The sequence below is a fragment of the Colletotrichum gloeosporioides genome (genome assembly GCF_011800055.1).
Source record: "Colletotrichum gloeosporioides strain Lc1 chromosome Unknown consensus_48, whole genome shotgun sequence".
In the NCBI taxonomy this organism is placed as follows: Eukaryota; Fungi; Ascomycota; class Sordariomycetes; order Glomerellales; family Glomerellaceae; genus Colletotrichum; species Colletotrichum gloeosporioides.
In genome coordinates this window covers 802,341-822,497 of record NW_025544693.1, presented here as the reverse complement: position 1 = coordinate 822,497, position 20,157 = coordinate 802,341, and the positions used below count along the sequence as shown (strand labels likewise).

At 54.6% G+C, this 20,157-nt stretch overlaps 5 protein-coding genes across 5 annotated transcripts; 2 read left to right on the top strand and 3 right to left on the bottom strand.

Moving 5' to 3' along the window:
• Nucleotides 1-285: 285 nt before the first annotated feature.
• GCG54_00004204 (Trehalase) lies at nucleotides 286-2,585 on the bottom strand (the record flags this gene model as incomplete). Its single annotated transcript, XM_045404258.1, has 4 exons — nucleotides 286-1,507; nucleotides 1,570-1,869; nucleotides 1,926-2,285; nucleotides 2,407-2,585. The coding sequence occupies 4 exons, from the start codon at nucleotides 2,583-2,585 to the stop codon at nucleotides 286-288; spliced, it is 2,061 nt and encodes a 686-aa protein (XP_045264093.1).
• Nucleotides 2,586-4,121: 1,536 nt separating this feature from the next.
• GCG54_00004203 (Aldolase vrtJ) lies at nucleotides 4,122-5,544 on the bottom strand (the record flags this gene model as incomplete). The annotated part of the gene is made up of 3 exons (XM_045404257.1): nucleotides 4,122-4,941; nucleotides 5,002-5,260; nucleotides 5,316-5,544. The coding sequence occupies 3 exons, from the start codon at nucleotides 5,542-5,544 to the stop codon at nucleotides 4,122-4,124; spliced, it is 1,308 nt and encodes a 435-aa protein (XP_045264092.1).
• A 2,281-nt stretch (nucleotides 5,545-7,825) lies between these two features.
• On the top strand, nucleotides 7,826-8,965 carry GCG54_00004202 (uncharacterized protein; the record flags this gene model as incomplete). Its single annotated transcript, XM_045404256.1, has 1 exon — nucleotides 7,826-8,965. The coding sequence occupies one exon, from the start codon at nucleotides 7,826-7,828 to the stop codon at nucleotides 8,963-8,965; it is 1,140 nt and encodes a 379-aa protein (XP_045264091.1).
• Nucleotides 8,966-11,200: 2,235 nt separating this feature from the next.
• Nucleotides 11,201-12,092, bottom strand: GCG54_00004201 (ADP-ribosylation factor-like protein 8A; the record flags this gene model as incomplete). Its single annotated transcript, XM_045404255.1, has 4 exons — nucleotides 11,201-11,609; nucleotides 11,717-11,736; nucleotides 11,817-11,889; nucleotides 12,043-12,092. The coding sequence occupies 4 exons, from the start codon at nucleotides 12,090-12,092 to the stop codon at nucleotides 11,201-11,203; spliced, it is 552 nt and encodes a 183-aa protein (XP_045264090.1).
• A 3,822-nt stretch (nucleotides 12,093-15,914) lies between these two features.
• On the top strand, nucleotides 15,915-19,653 carry GCG54_00004200 (DNA-directed RNA polymerase I subunit RPA2; the record flags this gene model as incomplete). Its single annotated transcript, XM_045404254.1, has 2 exons — nucleotides 15,915-16,382; nucleotides 16,444-19,653. The coding sequence occupies 2 exons, from the start codon at nucleotides 15,915-15,917 to the stop codon at nucleotides 19,651-19,653; spliced, it is 3,678 nt and encodes a 1,225-aa protein (XP_045264089.1).
• Nucleotides 19,654-20,157: the final 504 nt, after the last annotated feature.

The window sequence follows — 20,157 nt, the reverse complement described above, 5'->3', positions numbered from 1 at the left end:
ATGCCTTAAGTATGATACGGTGGAGTAATCGATGAAAAGTGTACAACGACGATAACTGTTTGTTGGGTTCATTGAGGAAAGTGAGATCACTTCGTGCGCGGTGAAGGTGGGCACAACACAACACGGTGGCGGCTGCGTTAGGTCAGAGTGGAAACAGCACCGTCTCATTATCATTATCATATTGTCTCGTATAGAGGAAAATACAAAGGTGAACGAACCATCATCCCGGCACAGTCGTGGACCGCCATGGCATGGGAAAGGCCAAGGGCAAAAGAACTACCTAATTTAAGCCCTCTTCTTCGCATCCGCCTCGGCTGCTGACATGGTTGCGCGCCGGCCAAACTTCTTAGTCCAAGCAGCATCGAAGTAATCAAGTTCAACGGCGCGAGGCGGCATGCTCCTCTTGCCAGTGTGAGCATTGTCTGCCGTGAGGTTGCCGCATTCTGGACGGGTCAGGTAATTGCCGAACGCGTCAAGTGTCCAGAGCAACACGCCGTTCGTCCATCCAAACCCCTCCACAACCTCATACTCTCCTCCACCTCCCCGAGCATTGGTCGAATTATCCGCATACTTCTCAAACATGGTGCCAACCAGCTTCGCACTGAGGCCCGGTTCCTGGGCTAGTTCGCTCGTGGAACCGCCAGTCGCTCGCCAAGTACAAAACGTGGAATCCAAGTATCGCTGTCCCAGGCGAAGAGCCAGGCTCTGGATATCGCGGTAGGCAGGGTCTGATTCCCCAAATGTCGGCGGGGTATTTCGCAATCCCTGCATCAGGATGTGCATCAGGGGTGGCCACACATTCCGTTGATCCCATTGTTGACCGGTCTTCAAGTTTGTTGCGGGTATGCCGCCAGGTTGGAGCTCCAGGTACTTTTCAACACGCTCAAAAGCTACCTTGACGGCGTAGGGATTGCTCCTCAAATGATCCGGGGCGGCACCGGTCCAGAACGGATAGAACTGCGCAACAGAGAACACAACTTGCTGGTCTTTCTCTGCAGTCTTGGTCTCGATTTCGCTAGCGTCGTCATCTCTGGGAGTGTAAATGTTTTGAGCACCTGAAGTGGTGTTGTAGTCGAAGTAGCTGTGCAAAGTCGAGTTCCACATTAAGTCATACATGGCCTGGCTTCGGTTACTGGCCAGCTGTTTCCAAGCAGCTGCTCCGGTGGCGTTGTTTGTGGAGTTGAGGAGGCTTGCGATGGTCACCTCGTTCCAGTAGAGGATGGCATTTAGTCCGACTGGCACCGTCCCGATTACGTTTAAAGATCTCAGAGGAAAGTAGATGTCTTTCGCCGCATCTTCGGGTCGGGCGAGCCATCGGGAAGTGTAATCCCATCCGCTTTCGGCTCCGCTTGCCAGGTTACGATATAAGGTGGCCTTCTCGCTCTCGTTGAGTGGCTGCATCTCCGGGTAAATGATACCGCTAGATGCATAGTATGAAGTGTTGGACGCCGTGATATAGTCTTCTCTGTATGACTCTGGCCTTGGCAGTGTGTTATTCACGTTGTAGCTTGATCAGCCATGTTAGCAGCCTTGTCCGGGTTTACGGTTCTCAGCTTTAATAAAACTTACTCATTGAGACGATATGTCGTTCCATTCTTGTTGACCTCTATAGTTCTGTTGACCATCCAGAAGTCATACTCCTTGATTAACAAGGGAATGGCTCGTTCTAGGACACTCGTGTCGTTGGTGTGCTGGACATAGAGATGGACCATTTGTGTCAGCAAAGGAGGCTGAGAACGGTTCAGATAGTAGATTCTCCCGCCATTTGGCACGAAACCAAAACGGTCGACCAAGTCCAGGAAATTCTCAATCATGTTCCTGGAGATTTCGACAAAACTGCCGCCGGTACGAAGCAGACCCTCCATGATCCTGGTTCGATTCATCAGCAGTCGAATAGTCGTGGGAGAAATCAAAGGAGACCAAACCAGTAAGTGTCCCAATAGTATGCCTCTCTGAAACGGCCACCGGCAACAACGAACGTGCGGTTGAGTGGGATGAAGGAGGTGGGACAGTTAGTGCAGTTGCCCGAGGGATTCTCGTACTTGCGCGTCAGGTCCGACCAAATATCGATGACTTTGTTGGCGAACTCCTTGATTACAGTATCATTGATCTTGTTCAGAAACTTGGGGTCTGGCCGCAGTAAATCCTTTGAAACCGCCTTGAGCTCATCACCGGCTATAGCGAAGTTCTTGTAGATGAAGTTCCACAGCTCCGTATTGTTGCTCAGAGGTTTTGTGAGGTTGTCGAATGCTGCTTGGATCTCTTCCATGGTCTTGACGGCGGGCCTGAGGGAGGTGTCAGAGATCACAGGCGGCTCGAGACAGCGTAGAGCCGATGAGCAAGGTAGGCCAGACCAGCCATTACTGGCTAGGTGCCTCAGGGTGCAGAGAAGTGATCGGCACTTACATGTCAACAAAAGTCTTGGAGTCCGAGAATGGCCGCGCCAGTTGGATTTGCTTCAGAATTTCTCCATGACAATAGATTGGCGAATCGCAAGGAGCGACGTCAGATCCATTGTGATAGAGACCTTGGCAGACTTGTGCAAAGACAGCAAGCACTGCCAGGCATAGAGCAAGGAGCGTCATCGAGTCTTGCGAAGCTTCCGGACCTTACACAACAAATGTGACGATGCCAGAGAAGCGTAGCGAGGTGGGTAAGCGGGACTAAGCAGACTTCGGATGAAGAGGTCCACGGAAGGGTATATAAAGTATGTCCGAGATAGAATGCACAGGGCGAACCGCGATCGGCACAAAGTGCCTGCCTGCCTCTGAATGAAAAGGGAAAGGGACGCGGAACATGAAGGCGTGGGCGGGGCCACGGGCGCTTGGACGGGTTCGTTGCTGCTTTTGATCGTCAACACCAATGCCCAAAATGCTCCGAACTGCAAGAAGGCAGACCCGGAGAAGCGGGGGATACTGGCAGGGATTCGGGGCAGAGGCAAGGTTTTTCAGGATGCCTAGCAATGTGACGAGACGAGATGATTCCAGTCATAAATTGGCTCGACAACAGCATGGTTCTACACCTTGGACGCCACAACTAGCACCATTGAGCATTGCATCAATGTTTTGGGCTTGCCTGCAGACACCGTCCGCTTCGTACGTTCCGGGCATCGAAGGGGCCGCAGAAGAGCCGGTGGAAACGTCATTAGACCGATTGGCACAGCCTTTCCTGGGGAGAACGGGAGTGGGTGATACTTTTCGTATGTCATTGCACTGCAACATTTCGTTGTGACGTCAGCCAGGACCAAGAAACCTTAGTGCGAAGCACAGCAGCAGTAGTTGGTCTTGGAAAAATTGTGCCTCAGCTGTTTGGCGGGGTATTCGACCTGCACCGCTCCATTACAAGCAGGATCTAGCCCGGTCTATGAACGGCTGCTATTGGAGCGCCGAACCGGCTGTGCGGAGAAGCTCGGCGCCCCGGAAAGCCTTTCTCCACACTCTTCCGGAGCGACCCACCCCCGTACAAATGCCCTCGTCCAATGTTGTTGCGTGTATTCTCTCCCTTCCCGGATGTGACAGCAGACGGCGTCCAAACCAAGTAGGGCTCTCGGGTGCCGAGCAGACCGGATTGTGTCTCGTAGAACCGCGGCCACGGGGAAGTTGCTGTCCAGACCCCGAGACAAGATCTCCGGCGGATGCGCCTAGACTAACTAACGTCCTAGACATGCTCACCGAATCTGACACCGCCAGCAGCATATGTGAGGCTTCTCAGCACGTCGCACGACTGTGCTGGTCCGACATTCTCGGCCTTACCGACGGAGAATCCGCCTTACGGTATAATCCCTGGCGAGAACGATAGCGAGGTGTGGTGTGACGTAAGCTCATGTCTGTCACATCTGATGATTTGCATCTCCCAAAGCCTGGAGACAAATTTCTTTCTATTGGCCAGTGCGGTGCTAATAAGCTAACCATGTCAGCCGCCAGATGTGACATGTCAATCAGGGGATCACCGTCTCGTCTTACATCCGCCTTCGGGAAAACAATATTGACAGCGTTCTCCTGGCCAGTGTAAAGCTGCAGCTGCTCCCTGAGCAGTAGACTCGGAACTTTCGGGCTTCTATTTCGTCGGCTCGACATATGTTGCTCAAGTTCGCCACTCAGTGAGGTTTAACTTCAGAGCGTTCACCGACCGCGATACATGTTTGAAGGACCCTTGTTCGTTGGAGCTTCGTTGCTGCCACCTTCCAGTGCGCGGCGAAAAACTTGCTCCAGTCTCGGAAGGACCTCTTTTTCGTTTTGGGCAATCTGGTAGTGAATCACGAGCCGGTTTCCAATCAATTTTAAGCCGGCCTCTTTACCAAAAGCAACGAAGGCCTCTGTACTGCAGCCAGCTGAGCCGAAATCGAGCCAGCACATGTTGGTCTCGACTGGATGGATGAGCTTCCCGCCCAGATCAGTCCAAAGCTTTCCAATCTTCTTGGCAGTTTCGTGAGAAGACTTCAAGAGACCCCCCTCGCCATTTGGTCCCTTTCCAAAGGTCTCATTAACAGCGACGTGAGCAGGAGCTGCGACGACACCAGACTGACGTAGACCACCCCCAATGGACTTGCGAATCCAACGAGCATGCTTGATATCTCGCGAACTGCCCACGACTATACTGCCAATCGGAGCACCGAGGCCTTTGGAGAAACACAAGCTGACTGTGTCGAATAGAGAGCAGTACTCTGAGAGGCTGCCGGCACCAGATGCGACAGCCTCCCACAACCTTGCACCATCGCAATGGAACTTGAGATCGTTTTGGCGGGCGAACTGAGCGATTCTTCTGACCTCGGCAAGCGGGGTGATCACGCCGTTGATGGTATTCTCCAAGCTGATGACCTTGGTAGGGCATGTGTGGACGTCGTCGTCCAAGTCTGCATTGGCCACAATATCCTCAAGCGTCAGGTAAGCCCCGTTGCTCGGCACGACAGGCTTCACCATGGCGCCGCATAGAGACGCCACACTGAGAATATGATGTAAGCAAACACGCCAGGATCACCGGGAGCGGGGCTAGTGCACATACCCGCCTGCCTCGTACTTGATGATATGGGCGCGGTGATCGCATAGAACACTATAGGGGGGTTGGGTAAGGAGAGTCCTCAGGGCGATCTGGTTCCCCATAGTTCCGGAGAGAACGAGGAGGGCAGCCTCTTTTCCCGCAAGAGCAGCAATATGAGACTCCAAGTCCGTTGTGGTCGGATCTTCCACAAATACATCGTCGAGAAGACTGCAGTTCTGAATGGCAGCAAGCATCGCCGGCGTCGGGGTTGTCATGGTATCACCTTACGCCAGTCAGTCATTCAGCAAAGGGTCAGATCAGCAGAACAGCATACGCACTTCTCAGGTCAACACCAGCAGCGCCATGATGGCCAACCCAAGCGTTGGTTTGTTTGGGGCCATTGGAAGAGCCATTGGCAATACTGGTGACGGCAGCTGGAGCCATTGTTGATGGTGAGGATCGGGTGGTCGTACACGAGAAGGCACGGATGGTTGAGCGGTTGAAGTAGGCCGTCGAGACCCGTTGCGGGGTCAATCGGTTGCAACGTCGCAGCAAGGGCGCGCCCATGCCGGGGAGGTCTGTGGGCACTCCGGTCAGTGGTCCGAACCGGCTCCGAGAGACGGGGGCTCCCAGATGGAGGCTACATGGCGCTCGCTGTCGCGCTACCGGGGCATGCCCCGGTTGACCAGCTGTAGGAACTCACATGACATTTTAACGGCTGACGTGGTTGGCAAGAGGCATACGCGGGTCATTGGCCGTCGATGAGAAATGATGAATGTTTCAACGACAAGGAATGGCAAGTTTGTTTCCTCCGGCGTCGGCGTCCAGTACTGCGGATATTGTGTCCAATGATGGGCGGGGAAGATAAGGAGGCTCGCTTTCGGGTCAAGCAGCTCCGCAGTTGTCTGCGAAAGTTACTGAAGACGCCTGAATGGGATATTCTGAAGCGTACACGTGCTGTGCCGAGATCCCTCAGGTTGAAGCCTCCTAGTTACCTAGGTACTCAAAACTAGGTTGACAATGAAGGCGGGCGGGGGCTTTTCGACGACCACGAAGCTCGCCTGCCTTATCTTATCTGGAGAAGAAGCGCCATCGTAGGGTCAGGTACATGATTGGCCGCATGAGTCCCGTGGTGGATACTTGGGGAACCACCAGGGATGCACTGCTGGCGGGGGCTTTGTTGTTTGGCAGGCAGCGGAAGAAACACACGGGGCGTGGTCGGGAATGAAGACGTTTCAGTCAATGCTTGAATGATCGAGAACAAGCTCTGTCCACTGCGGCTGACGCAGACACCGGCCTTGGCCTTGGGATAAACTTGCTTGGCAGCGCATGTTGCGAAACTCGACAGCGGCAACTAAGGCAGGCTGGAAGACACCAGCGGCCTCTGAGAGAAAATAGGGAGAGCGGCTGTTGTCAGGCTGGATTGCGTCAGTTACCTAATGTCACTGCTGGGTCCAGTCATTTCGTGGAATTCCGCCGTTCTTAGTCACCCAACAGTCGGGTGGCATACGAAATAGATGCTCAAGGCTCTCGTGAAAACCAGCTAATGAGGGGTGGTTGATCGTACCTACCTAAAAGCATGTGCTATATCCGTGGTGTTGATCATGACCGAGGCACCTACCTTGGTCAGCTCTGAGCGATGGATATCTTGAATTGCACAATGGCATTTTAAGATGCTGACGGCAGGGAGTCATTAAGAGGCGCTTACTATGGTTGGTTACGGCTGCCTTACCTAAGGTACTGTACACTAAGGTACCCAACTACGCCGTACTTCATCAACCTAACATGAAATGAGCAGAGCCCCACTTTCAAGCACCCTGGGAAAAGCTTCTTCGTCTTAAGACCCTGCAGTGGTCGCGTTCCAATCGGCTTGGCGGCACCGAATTAGCAAGCAACCCAACCGCAAGGGGCGAGGGGCTCTTTTTGTTGCTGCAGCTCCCATTTGAGTTGAGCTGCTACAATAGCATGTCACCATGTGTTCTGATGATGCGATGCCACTCTCTAATCTATAGACAAGCCTCCAATTTGCTCCAGTTGACGGTGCGAGCCGCCGGTGTCCCTCCCGTTCCCAAACGCTCTGCATCCAGTGTCATCACACGCGCTCAGCTCTCCACCCTTTGGAACTCCGACATGCAAACGGCATACCAGTCGATGAGCAGGCTGCCTTCCCCCGAAACACCCAATGGATAACAGCATGCCCTGCCGCAAGGCGCAAGGCGCAAGGCAGTCCGTGGACCCTCGTGTCTAGGTATCGCGCATGCGGACTTGCAACACCTTCCGGCCCGCCACGCTCTGCCCAGCCCAAACAGGTGAGGTGAGTTTGGGCCGATCTGGCTTAATCCAGGGGCTCCCTTGGTATCTTTGAAGCGCCGTCACACCCTCTTCTAGTGCCGTTCATCATGGCGAACGGCCAGACTGCCACAGTCGCCTCCCGCGCCTGCTCATGTTGCTGCCACCGGCCCATGTTGTATGAAGCGCTCCTTACCATCCAGAGTTACGTGCAGCGTTGGTGCTCGGGCCTGTCCAGCCTGTCCGAGCCTGGCTTGCCCGTCAAGTGTCACACATGGATTGCACTGTCTTGCTTGCCTCATAGGTACACCAAGCTCCCACAGCTTCCATTTCCCTCGCGCGACTGCCTTTCTATTAACAAAGGAACGACCCCTAGCCACCCCCTTCTTTCTGGAATGAGCGTTGCACGGGTACCTCGAGTCTCTACCTGAGCCAACCCACAATGGCAGCTTGAAAGCCCGACATTCCTCTGCTTCCTTTTTGTGTGCCCTCCTTCGGCGTCGTCTCCCAGCAACACTTCCCGCGGACGTCTTTACCTTCCTTCAACAAGATCGAAGCTATGGTGCTGCAATGGAGGATCGGTTCCTCCGTCCCTCTGAAGACCATCATCTTCTTGATCGTCTGCCTCCTGCTGTACGCCAGCCAACACCCAGCTCTCGACCGTTTCGACCACCGAATAACGGGGACCGATCTATCCCTGAATCTTCCCAAGAATGGACTCGACTTTGGCGGAAACGCGAGCGACCAGCAGTCTTTCTACAAATCGGACGCTGCTCGGAAATTCTGCAAGCACCACGGCTATTCGGTCTTCACACCATCGTCAGACGACAGGCCACGGAAAATCTATGATTTATTCATGGTGAATACAGAGCTTGACTGGATGGAGATTCGCCTGAACACAACCTACCACCATGTGGACTACTTCATCATTGTCGAATCTCCAAAGACGTTCACAGGCAAGCCAAAGAGTCTCACGATCAAGGAGAACTGGGATCGTTTCAAACCTTATCACGACAAACTTATCTATCACGAGTTGGAATTCCCGTCGACATTCAATCCGACTCGATCATGGGACTACGAAGATTTGCAACGCAACGCCATGTACGATCAAGTGTTTCCCAAGCTTATTGGCAAGCAGGCGCCTGTTTACGGAGACGTGATTCTCGTAGCTGATGTCGACGAAATCGCCCGCCCTGAGACGCTGTTAGTCCTCAGAACATGCCAGTTCCCCCGTAGGCTCACGCTGCGGAGTCGTTTCTACTACTACAGCTTCCAGTTCCTCCACAAAGGCCCCGAGTGGGAACATCCTCAAGCGACTTACTTTCAAGGCCCGCGAACGCTTCTTCCAGCAAATCTTCGCATGGGCGACGGAGGCTTCAAGCCGCTCTACGATCTGGAGAAGGCAGACCTCGGCAATGCCTGTTGGCACTGTTCAAGCTGCTTCGCGACGATTGACGAGTTTCTCACGAAGATGGCCTCCTTCTCACACGAGTGGATGAACGGGGAGCGGTTCCGGGACAAGGATCGCATCGCAGACGCTATCAGAAATGGGAAGGACCTATGGGGGCGAGCTGTAGACCAGTTTGAGCGTCTCGAAAACAACACGGATGTGCCGAGCATGTTGCTGGACGAGCCTAGGAGATTTGGATACATGCTGAACCGGGACGGTCCATCAGCTGGGTTTGTCGACTATCCATGAGCATTCGGTCCTCGTGTGATGATCGCCGGCGCTCTATGCTGTACGCTTATCAACCTCCGGCTGCAACTGACAGTACTCCGTCAGACGAGCCGAAAGTTTCTCCAAGTCGGAGGAGGCTTTTCCCCCCTTTTTGGTCCCCGTTGACGCACGCATATTTATCCAATTATCAGCAAGGAGTTTGGCATAGACGATGGTGTATAACAGTGGTGTTGGTTGGGCCGTTGGTGCTACGCCTGGCTCAAGTGAAAATAGCAAATTTCTACGCGCAACGAGTTTGAAGTCGTATGAACTTTCATGGTAGCTAGTCTCGGCAGCGGACACATCTCAACTTCGCCCGTGCCATTCGCCTCTGGCCTCCCGCTTGCGATGACTACATCTGTTCAGGTTGAATACGCACAGCGAATCCTGAAAGGGAGAAGAGCAGGGACAAAGGAGGGAAAATGTCCGAGAAGGGAGGTAAAGACTGCAGAGACCGAGTAGCAGCAGTAGAGACAGCAGCAGGGCGTTTAAGAAACGTCTTTACTATGATGGAGGTGAAGAGGGCAGTGGGCAAAGAAAGCAGTGACATGTCAGAAGATGTATGCGCAAAGACCTGTGGATTGTTGACTAGTTCCACATTCCCTCCTGTTCCTCTGTTTTTGGTTGTGCCTCCCCTCCGACCCCTCGGTCTGTGTGTTGGGTGGGGGGACCAAGTGGGAGTTGTCCACTGTAGCGCGTCAACCATCATCAGGGAAATACCTGGCAGCTGCAGTTGTGGCATGGCTGCATTCACTGCTGTTCCCTCCCGTCACTGGTCAAGGCTTGGACGGGGTGGCTCTTCGAGGGCTTTGGATCATTTCGTTTCTGAAAACCCCGAAAAGGACGTGGAACAACGATTAAGACCTCTCGCGCACAACACAGCTTCTGCGTTGCGTTCCCTTCCTCGATACGTCGCAAACAACAACAACCCGCCCAGCCCGATAAACAACCTAACAGCATGACGAGACCCCCAAGAAACAGACAACGCACGCCAGCATGGCATCCATGCCCGCAACGATGCGGAAGAGTCGGTTCGGCGGCCAATCAGTGCGCCGCAACGCTCCAGAAACCAATGCATTGATGCGCGATGCGCTGGCACTTTCTGGTCTGTGTGTCTCCGTCCGCGCAGCGTAGCTCCAGAAAGGAATGGCAGAGAAAATAAAGGGACGGGAAGAGAAGGGCTGAAGAGACGAGGGAAAAGGGAAAGATGAGGGAAGCAAAATCCTCGTCTCCTCCCTTTCGAAGCTTCTCTGCGTTTTTGCTTCCTTCTTATCTTCTTCTTGCACGCTGCGAACCCCACCCGTTTCCTCCTAGGAACCTGCGCTGCGAGTCTTGGGACTGTCTCGTCTAGTTACCCCTCCATTCCTACACACAAAATCCACAAACGCACACTCTCTCCCGTGCGCGAATCGGCCTGCACACTCGCAAGTCACCCAACATCATCTTTCAGTCGCAGTCTCGGCACCCGAATGAACCTGCCATCGACTTGGATGCATTGTACCATGCCGATATTCGGCTTTCACACCGTCACTTTGGACCGAATAGTTTCGTTATACCGAGCAGATCCGGTCGTCTTCGTTACAATATGATCAAAACAGCCCCACTACAGGTGATCAAGCGATCGCGCATCAGTCATGATAGTCATTGATCTACTTTCGTAGCATCGTCATCGTCACCTTCGCCGTCGCTCATCCTCTCGACCCATACTACAAACACCGCAAGGTACAGTCGATACGCTCTCAAGCCTTTCAAATCAAACCGTCCGGCCAAAGAAACTTTGCCATGTTGCGGCTGCCGTTCTTCACCAACATAAAACCACGCTCCGCCCCCAAGCATACCGTCTGGGGGGGGGGGGGGGGGGAAGGGCCCCCCCCCCNCGGGGGGGGGGGGGGGGGGGGGGGGGGGGGGGAAAGGCGCCCCCTCCATGTGTGCAATACGATGAGATATAATGGGACTGAGCAGACGCAAGTCGCTCTACTGATGCTGGCGCAGACCGACCGACCAACGCCCAATATTTCGCAAACTGAGTCAAGCTTCCAAGACACCACTCCTCGCTACCTGCAAGCATGTATCGTTTGAATTCTCACAGCCACGTCTGGAACCACGGTTGGACCTGTGGCATACGAGCCGTTTCGCTCGAAGCCGAAGAGACATGAGGGGAAAGGAGCGGTTCAAGGCACAGCCCACAGGACGACCGACAAACGATAGTGCGGCAGCTCATCTGTTTGCCCACTTCATGAGCCACTGGATCACGGCATCCAAGTTGGTCTCCTCCTTGGCGCTGATGCCGTAGCAGCAGACTTCGCGATGGCCTATGGACTTGAGATCCAAAGCATCAATCAGCTCATCAACCGACAACTTCTGTGGGAGGTCCGACTTGTTCCCCAAGACTAGAAGCGGTATTTCTCGCAAAGACGCCTGTCCCATGAGAGCATGAAGCTCCTCACGGGCTTGTTGCAACACATCCATGTCGGCGATATCGACAATGAAAACGATGGCGTTGACGCCGCGACAGTATCTCTCCCACATCGTCCGGAAACGGGGCTGGCCGCCAATATCCCAACACTTCAGTGTAACGTGCCCTCGTTGCACCCGCTTCATGTTGAATCCGACTGTCGGGATCGAGCTACACGAGATCTCAGTTAGCCGAGGATGCCGCTAGCCGATGCTGCCAAACCGGAGACCACACGCAGGCCACTTTTGAGGCATTGACAGAAAAAAAGGGTCGCTTACTCGATCGTGAACTCGCCGCCCTACGATTGCGACCATTAGCATGCGAAGGGAGCAGAATCGGTCGGCACGACGGGGGCTTGCATAGCTCGGTTCGACTTACCGCGAGCACGCGGAGAAGGGAAGTCTTGCCCGCGTTTTGCAGACCAATCATGGTCACGTCCATCTCAGTCGCCCTGCCGTCGCAAATCAGTAAACAGCCAAACAACCATCACCATGTCTGAGGGGCAGAGTGGGCGTAACGGCAGCGGGGTAGGGTCAGAGCGCGCGGGCCGCCGTCACTGGGAATCCCCCCGCTGCCGTAAGTAGACCACAATACGGCAACTCACCAAAATGTTCTCAACAACCAGTCGTACACCTTTCGAAATAGCCCCGCCATGATTGCGGCTGGTGGGCGCGATGCGCTGGCACGGGTAGGGACGTAGAGTTTGATGGATGTGTATGGCGGCAGTCGCAGTAGATGTGCGGTGTCCAAAGCGGTCCGACGACGACGACGGACGGGCAGTCGATGCCGCGCGAGGCTGATGGTAGGTTGCGGCGCGCAAGATGTCTCGTTTGAAGAAGGACAGAACGGCGAGACGGTGAGCAGGAAGACGACCGGGTAAGGTTGTGGTTTCGATGCTTAAGTATTCGATGCGCTCAGACGCCTGTCGAAATTAGGAATAAAAAAAATGTCTCGTATGACCCGTGGTAGCCGTCCAAATGTCGCAAGTCAAGTCTCGCGAGCATCGACGAGGAAATGCGCAGGCCGTTCGGTTTGTGCGATGATGGGGGCGGAAGGGTAGGTAGAGGGACGCGGAGGCTCGAAGGTTCGCTCGTTCTCGTTGGCGGGTGATGACAAGCAAGGTAGGTAGGTAGGTATGTGTGTGCAAGGAGCAGCAGTGCAGCGCAGCCGTGCAGTGGGCGGGAACCAGTTGAGCCAGGTGACGCTTGGCCTGGCCTGGCCTGTCCCGGGTGGGCAAAAGTGCACTAGTCGTGGGTAGGCACGGTAAGTGCACAGAAAGAGAAGAGAGGTCTCCACCGGAAGACGGGATGGAGGGGGATCCAATGTGGACTGCCTGCCCTAGGTAGTGGGGGGACGAGAAGAGCAGAGCAAAGAATCCCTACTGCCGTCGAGTTGAAGGTACCTCGACCCTGAACCGCACCGCTTGAGGCACAAGCTGTACAATGCTGTACAATGAACCGTGCCGAGCTCTTCGTGTGCAAGGGCGGATGGGAAGCGATTTGAGAACAACCGCGACGACAGGGCCTGCAGCGGTTAGGACTAGGGTTTCATTCGTTTGGTTCTGCCGGATGCCGGTGGAGCTTCTGCAACGGGTGCGCAATAGACGCGAGAGGAGCTGACAATGCACGGGTGAGGGATCGGTGTATGTAGTAACAGCAGGCATACCTCTGTGATGTTGTGAGTTCCGTATGCAGACCACACGGACAGCGGTGGCGGCGATAGCCGCAACGAGAGCAGCAGGGACAACGAGCGCGGCGAGACTGTAATAGAAAACAGACGGCAAGGCTCAGATGCAGAGACAGGGATTTTCCACCACGGCTTCCGTCTGCCTTTGGCCTGTGATGGATGGACTGGCTTCGCGACGTCGATGCTTTCTTTCTCTGGCAAAATGCTGATAGGACCAGCCGAGCTGTCGTGTAGAACCTAGAATATCGTACTCCGAGCAAAGTGAGCGGAAAGTGGCTGACGTCCGTTTCGATATAGTGTCTGTGATGCTGACGGATGCTTGCGAGATGATTGATGTACGGAAGGACTCCCCAAGCACGAGTAGACTCCAGCCGACGGCCACGGGCGGCCCACAATGTCTCGGCCCGCAGTCTGCTCTTCTGAACTGTACCTGGCGCAAAGCAAGACTTGGGTGCTCGAAGGGTGGTGAGACGATGTTTTCCTTGCCTGTTTATCCGAATGCTCAGTTGAGGAGAGGTCGAGAACGGCAAGATGCAAGACGAGACCAGGGCTGTCTGGTGCGGCAGCAGATGCAAGACGGGAAGAATGGCAAACGGGACTGTGGGATGGAACAATGGAGGGCGGCGTTCGGCGTCTAATGACGTTTGTGATTGTGATGGGAGATCTGTCGTGGCGGGCGGCTCGCCGGCGACGGGGGTCCTAAGCGGCAAACGTTGGAGCGATGATGGACTGAAGCAAATGCGGGTCCGGTGCCGCGAAAGGCATGTGAAGCTGAAGCTGTAGCTGTAGCTGTAGCTGTCACTGTACCTCCTGGTATTCGCGGCTGCTGGCTGCTCAGACTGGGACTGATGCGGCCGGGAGAAGCAACGTGGGAATTCAAGGCGGGCCGAGTGAGAGGGAAAGGAGTGCAGAGCTCGAGGTATTTAGCATCAATGTCGGAAAGGGAAGAGACGGTCAGGCAAGGCAAAGAAAGACGATTTGGGCCAGCAGATTGGTAGGCCCCGGCAGGCAAAGATAGGTAAAGGCAGCGACGAGGTAATCGATCCAATAATTACAGATCCAGGCGGTGGTAAGGCATGTACTTGGGCGGCACCCAAGCAAGGTACACTGCCTGTCTTAAAATGATTCATGTATGGACGCCAGAGGCAGGCATCCTCTAGGCGGCACTATCCCCGCGACAACCTAACATGCACCCCATCGCTGCGAGGGGGGTCCCTCAGCAAAGCCTACGTCGGCCTGCCCTGTCTGCCTCACTTACACACACTAACCTCACCCAAACCATCTTACCTACGGTACCCTAAGGCACTAACGGTAAAGTTCCTTGGCGACAAGTTATCGACCCCAAAGTACCTTTCTTACCTGCCCTCTGGTACCTAGGTATGATAGGTAGATGCTCAAGCACCGCCATGAGAAATCGCAGCATTACGGCACATCTACGCAGCCAGGCCTATATCTTTGGGCCCGGGCAGGCTGCGTTGGGCTGCAAGTTTCCAGTGGTACACCATGCCCCCATGATCACCATCAATCATGGTTGGTTCGAGATGCGAGCTAGCTCTGTGTTCTGTGTGTGCTAGGCGCATCTTCGGGAGATATACACAAGGCAAGCACATTGGCAGGACTGACGGCGCAGGGGAGGAGAAACGATGGCCACTAAGGCAGCATGACCGCCTTATGCACGAAGACCTTACCTTGCCTTACGACCTTATGCACCTCACCTTCATCACTGCACATGCCTCGCACTCTCCTAGCTGGGATACCATGCACGCACAGCGAGGCAACATGTTTTCTCGTCCTTCCTCGTCTTCAAGGCCTCTGAGGATTACGGCTTGAGTTATGGCCGATGGCGGTGCATTCATGACTGGATCCTCTGATGATGAGGTCTGTCTCTACACAGGATGCTTGAGTTATTATCCGTAGTGGTTGCTGACACCAGCTGCTGACATGCTTCGTCACATCTCCCCGCGGGATCTTGGATGCGGTCCGTCTGGCCGAGTCTATCGAGCGCTCTGCTTCGCATGCCTTACCTAGGTATTCCATGTCTACCCAATGGCTGCCGTCCAATTTCTGGAATCATCGGACGAAATGTAAGTTCAATCCTGCTGATGATCAGTAGCCGAAGCTGTCGGTTGACAGCTCAAGCTGCCGCTCCTCAGTCCCACTATTCGGGGCCATGTCACGCCGAGTAACCAGCTCGGCCAGTCACTGACGGCAAAAGCCTTGTGACAGTTTTGGGGTTATGAACCATACGTGACACAGACATGAAGCCACTGCAGCCTTTCAAGAGTAGCCTGCCTGCGGGAAGGTGATACGGATGAGGTGATGTACTCGTTGAACAGCGTCCACCTCAGGGACGGAGGTGTCGGGTGTCACTTGGGTTGCTTCCGATGCCGAGACCCCCTTCACTCCCGCCCGGGTCACAGTTCAGTGCCTGCACCGGGAAAGCGCTCCCCTGTAAGCGATAAGATAAAGAAATCCCCACTATGTCTGATTGGCATCATCTCATTGGCTATTTCAATTTTTCCGCTCCATGTCTCCATAATAATTTTTTTGTTTTCACCGGAAGCCGAACGTCGCAAAGCCTCTTCTCTGGCCCAGCAATTCGATTCGGGGCTGCGAGAGAAGTTCATGTTCACCTCCTCCCTGTCGCCGCCGTCTTGCGCAGAGAGCCAATCCGTACCTCTGCCGTCAAAGTCGCATGACCTAAGCCTTGGTCGCTGCTCTCTCTATACTCCACGGCGCCCCGACACCACCTAACTGCTGTGTAGCAGGCGAACAAGCGAGTGAGCGAACATGGCTCCTTCGGCGACCAGCACCGAGTGGGATCACCAATACAACACCCTCCGCCGCGAGAATCTCTTCAGGAATCCCCCTAAGGATCACACGGCCTATCCGGCTCTGCAAGAAGCCGTCAGCCCGCACATCGACTCCTTCAATGCTCTGTTCAGAGCCGACGGCAAGGGCCTCCTCGCGCGAGGCTTGGAGGACATCGGCGTCAAATCCTATCTCGACGGCGACGACAGAACCGGACCCGAGGGCAAGAATCGCTTGACCATCAAGTACAAGGGCGTGTCGCTCCAGAAGTCTCAGCTGCCCCCCTCCAACAAGTTCGCCCGCAATCGCGAGATTCTCCCGTCCGAGTGCAGAGAACGCCACTGCACCTACCGAGGCAGACTTTCCGCGACATTCGAGTACAGGATCAACGATGGTGATCCTAAGGAGTTCGTTCGCGAGCTCGGCCAGGTCCCTATTATGGTCAAGGTAAGCGCATTTCGTCGCCCAAGTCGTCCTTGGAAGTGCCCCGCTCATAGGATTCTCGCAGTCCAACAGGTGCCACTTGGAAGGAAACTCGCCCGCGCAGCTGGTTCAAAAGAAGGAGGAGTCGGAGGAGTTGGGCGGATACTTCATCGTGAACGGCAACGAAAAGATCATCCGAATGCTACAGGTCAACCGACGAAACTTCCCCATGGCCATCAACCGCCCCAGCTTCCAGAACCGTGGCCAAGGCTACACCCCGTACGGTATCATTCTACGCTCCGTCAGGCCCGACGAAACATCGCAAACCAATGTCTTGCACTATTTGAGTGACGGAAACATGACCTTCCGGTTCTCCTGGAAAAAGAATGAGTACCTCATCCCGGTCATGATGATCCTCAAGGCGCTGGTGGAGACCAACGACCGCGAGATCTTTGAAGGGCTGATTGGCCTGTCGCACTCCAAGTCAGCCAAGAACACCTTCCTCACGGACCGAGTTGAGCTACTCCTCCGCACCTACAAGTCGTATGGCCTTTACAGCAAGACTGAGACGAGAGCCTACTTGGGCGAGAAGTTCCGCGTTGTGATGGGCGTTCCGGATACCATGTCCAACTATGATGTTGGTACTGAGTTCTTGCGCAAAATTGTGCTTGTCCACCTGGGCAACGTAAACGTCACTGAGAAGGAAGACAACGACAAGTTCAGGACTTTGCTGTTCATGATCCGGAAGCTCTACGCTCTTGTTGCTGGGGACTGTGCCGTCGACAACCCAGATGCCCTTCAGAACCAGGAGGTTCTTCTCGGAGGCTTCCTTTACGGGATGATTATCAAGGAACGTCTCGAGGAATTCCTGACTACCGCTGTCAGGCTGTCTTTGAGAGAATGGTGCAGAAAGCACCCCGCCACGCCATTTACATCTCAAGAATTCGCCAAGGAATTCCCCGGAAACATCTTCAGACACGCCAACGAGAACGTCGGAAACGGATTGGAGTACTTCCTGTCCACGGGCAACCTGACGAGTCCTTCAGGTCTTGACTTGCAGCAAACGGCGGGTTTCACAGTCGTCGCGGAAAAGCTCAACTTCCTCCGTTTCATCAGCCATTTCCGAATGATCCACAGAGGTGCTTTCTTCGCCGAGCTCAAGACCACAACGGTTCGAAAGCTTCTGCCCGAATCCTGGGGTTTCATGTGTCCAGTACATACTCCCGATGGTGCTCCCTGTGGCCTGCTGAACCATCTGGCACACAAGTGTAAGATTATGACCGAGTCTGTCGATGCTTCCAAAATTCCCGCCCTTGTGACGGAGCTGGGCGCCGTGCAGACCTCTTCCGCTGCGACCGACGAAAGCGTCGTCATTATGCTTGACGGCAGGATCATTGGGTTCTGCGCTCCTCGTGAGTCCCTGAGAATCGCAGATACCCTGCGCCACTGGAAGGTCGAGGGTACCCATGGCGTGCCTCTGCAACTCGAGATTGGATACGTCCCTCCCTCCCACGGCGGCTCTTACCCCGGAGTCTACTTGGCGTCTGCGCCCGCACGTATGGTCAGACCCGTCAAGTATCTTCCTTTGGACAAGGAAGACTTTGTTGGACCCCACGAGCAACCATACATGTCGATCGCCGTTGTCGAGAATGAGATCGTTTCCGGAGAGACAACGCATGTCGAGTTCAGTCCCACGAATATGCTGTCTATTCTGGCGAACATGACACCTTTCTCAGATTTCAACCAGTCACCCAGAAATATGTACCAGTGTCAGATGGGTAAGCAAACCATGGGAACACCGGGAGCTGCTCTGCGTCACAGAACCGACAACAAGATGTACCGGTTGCAAAGTGGCCAGACTCCCGTCGTACGATCGCCTCTGCACAACGCTTACGGTTTCGATAACTTTCCCAACGGCACGAACGCTGTTGTGGCGGTCATCTCGTACACTGGCTACGACATGGACGACGCTATGATCTTGAACAAATCAGCACATGAAAGAGGCTTCGGACACGGTACCATCTACAAGACGAAGAAGGTCAGCCTCAAGGACGAGTCGAGAACTAGATCTGTGAAGAACATTACCAAGCTCTTTGGCTTCGCTCCTGGTGGCTTCGTCAAGGGGCACTACCGTGCGGCTCTTGACGAGGACGGTTTGCCATTCGTCGGCCGCATGGTCCAAGAAGGAGACGTCCTCTGCGCGTGGCACACGGTGTCAGCAGACTACAGCGGCAAGCTGATCAACCTCGACGGACAAACCCACTATGAGAAGTACAAGGAATCTGAGACAGCCTTCATCGAAGAAGTCCGCGTTATCGGAAGCGAGACGGGCAACGAGCCCGCTCAGACTGTTTCCATCAAGCTGCGAATTCCTCGATCTCCAGTTATCGGTGACAAGTTCTCCTCTCGTCACGGACAGAAGGGTGTTGCCTCTCAAAAGTGGCCAGCCATCGACATGCCCTTCTCTGAATCTGGTATGCAACCAGATGTCATTATCAACCCCCATGCTTTCCCCTCTCGTATGACAATCGGCATGTTCGTCGAGTCCCTCGCCGGAAAGGCGGGAGCCCTCCACGGTCTGGCGCAAGATTCGACGCCATTCAAGTTCAACGAGGAAAACACGGCGGCCGACTACTTTGGCCATCAACTGATGAAGGCTGGCTACAACTACCATGGCAACGAGCCCATGTACTCGGGCATCACTGGAGAGGAACTGGCGGCGGACATTTACGTCGGAGTTGTCTACTACCAGCGTCTGCGTCACATGGTTAACGATAAGTACCAGGTCCGAACGACCGGACCAGTCGTGCCAACCACGGGCCAGCCCATCAAGGGAAGGAAGCGTGGTGGTGGTATTCGTGTGGGAGAGATGGAACGTGATGCTCTGCTCGCTCACGGCACCGCCTTTTTGCTGCAGGACAGACTGCTTAACTGTTCCGACTACACAAAGACGTGGATCTGCCGGAGCTGTGGCTCTTTTCTCTCGGTTCAACCAACGGTCTCGCCGTTCGTTGGCAAGAAGAAGCAAGTCACGACGGTGCGATGCAGAAACTGCGCAACCCAGCTGGACGCCGGTGATGCTGTCAGTGCTGCCAAGGTCGAGGGGGAGATCTGGGAGGACGGACAGGGTAACCAGTGGGTTGGAGGAGAGAACACGACGATGGTTGTCGTTCCTGGTGCGCTCAAGTACCTGGATGTTGAGCTGGCAGCTATGGGTGTCAAGCTGAAGTACCGCGTCGATTCCCGCGACGCACCCCGCAAGGGCCCATTGAAGCCCATGTCATCATTACCATAGACGGCGTTTGGTGGACAAAAGAAGTCAGTCACCTCTGTAATTTGATTATGGTTTATTCCAGACCCCATCCAATGCGTGTGTTTCTCTCGCCGCGCACCAACAACCCTTTGGTGGATGTATTATTCCGAGCTCGATAGCGCTCCTGGTGTGAAAAGCCGAAGGCCGAAGAGCGGTTTGACAAACATTGTTGCCCAGTGTCCGTACGGCCGTGCAAAGGATTCCCGGACCGGATTGGAATAATCATGTCGTTTGCGATATGCAGGTAACCGATTCCAGCGGACTTTGGAAATGACACTCGTATCACGAAACACCGGTAGCCGTCGTACAAAGGCATGGAGATCGGTTACCGGCTCGGCCCAGGCAACGCTGCCACCAAGCTCTGGATTCAGAAGTGCAGATGCTGACTGCCCTTACACTTCAGGTACGTTCTGGCAATGGGCCGCCGTTAGTAACGTGACCAGAATACCTTACTTCAGAGGCAAGGGGTTGCCTCAGAAGACAGCA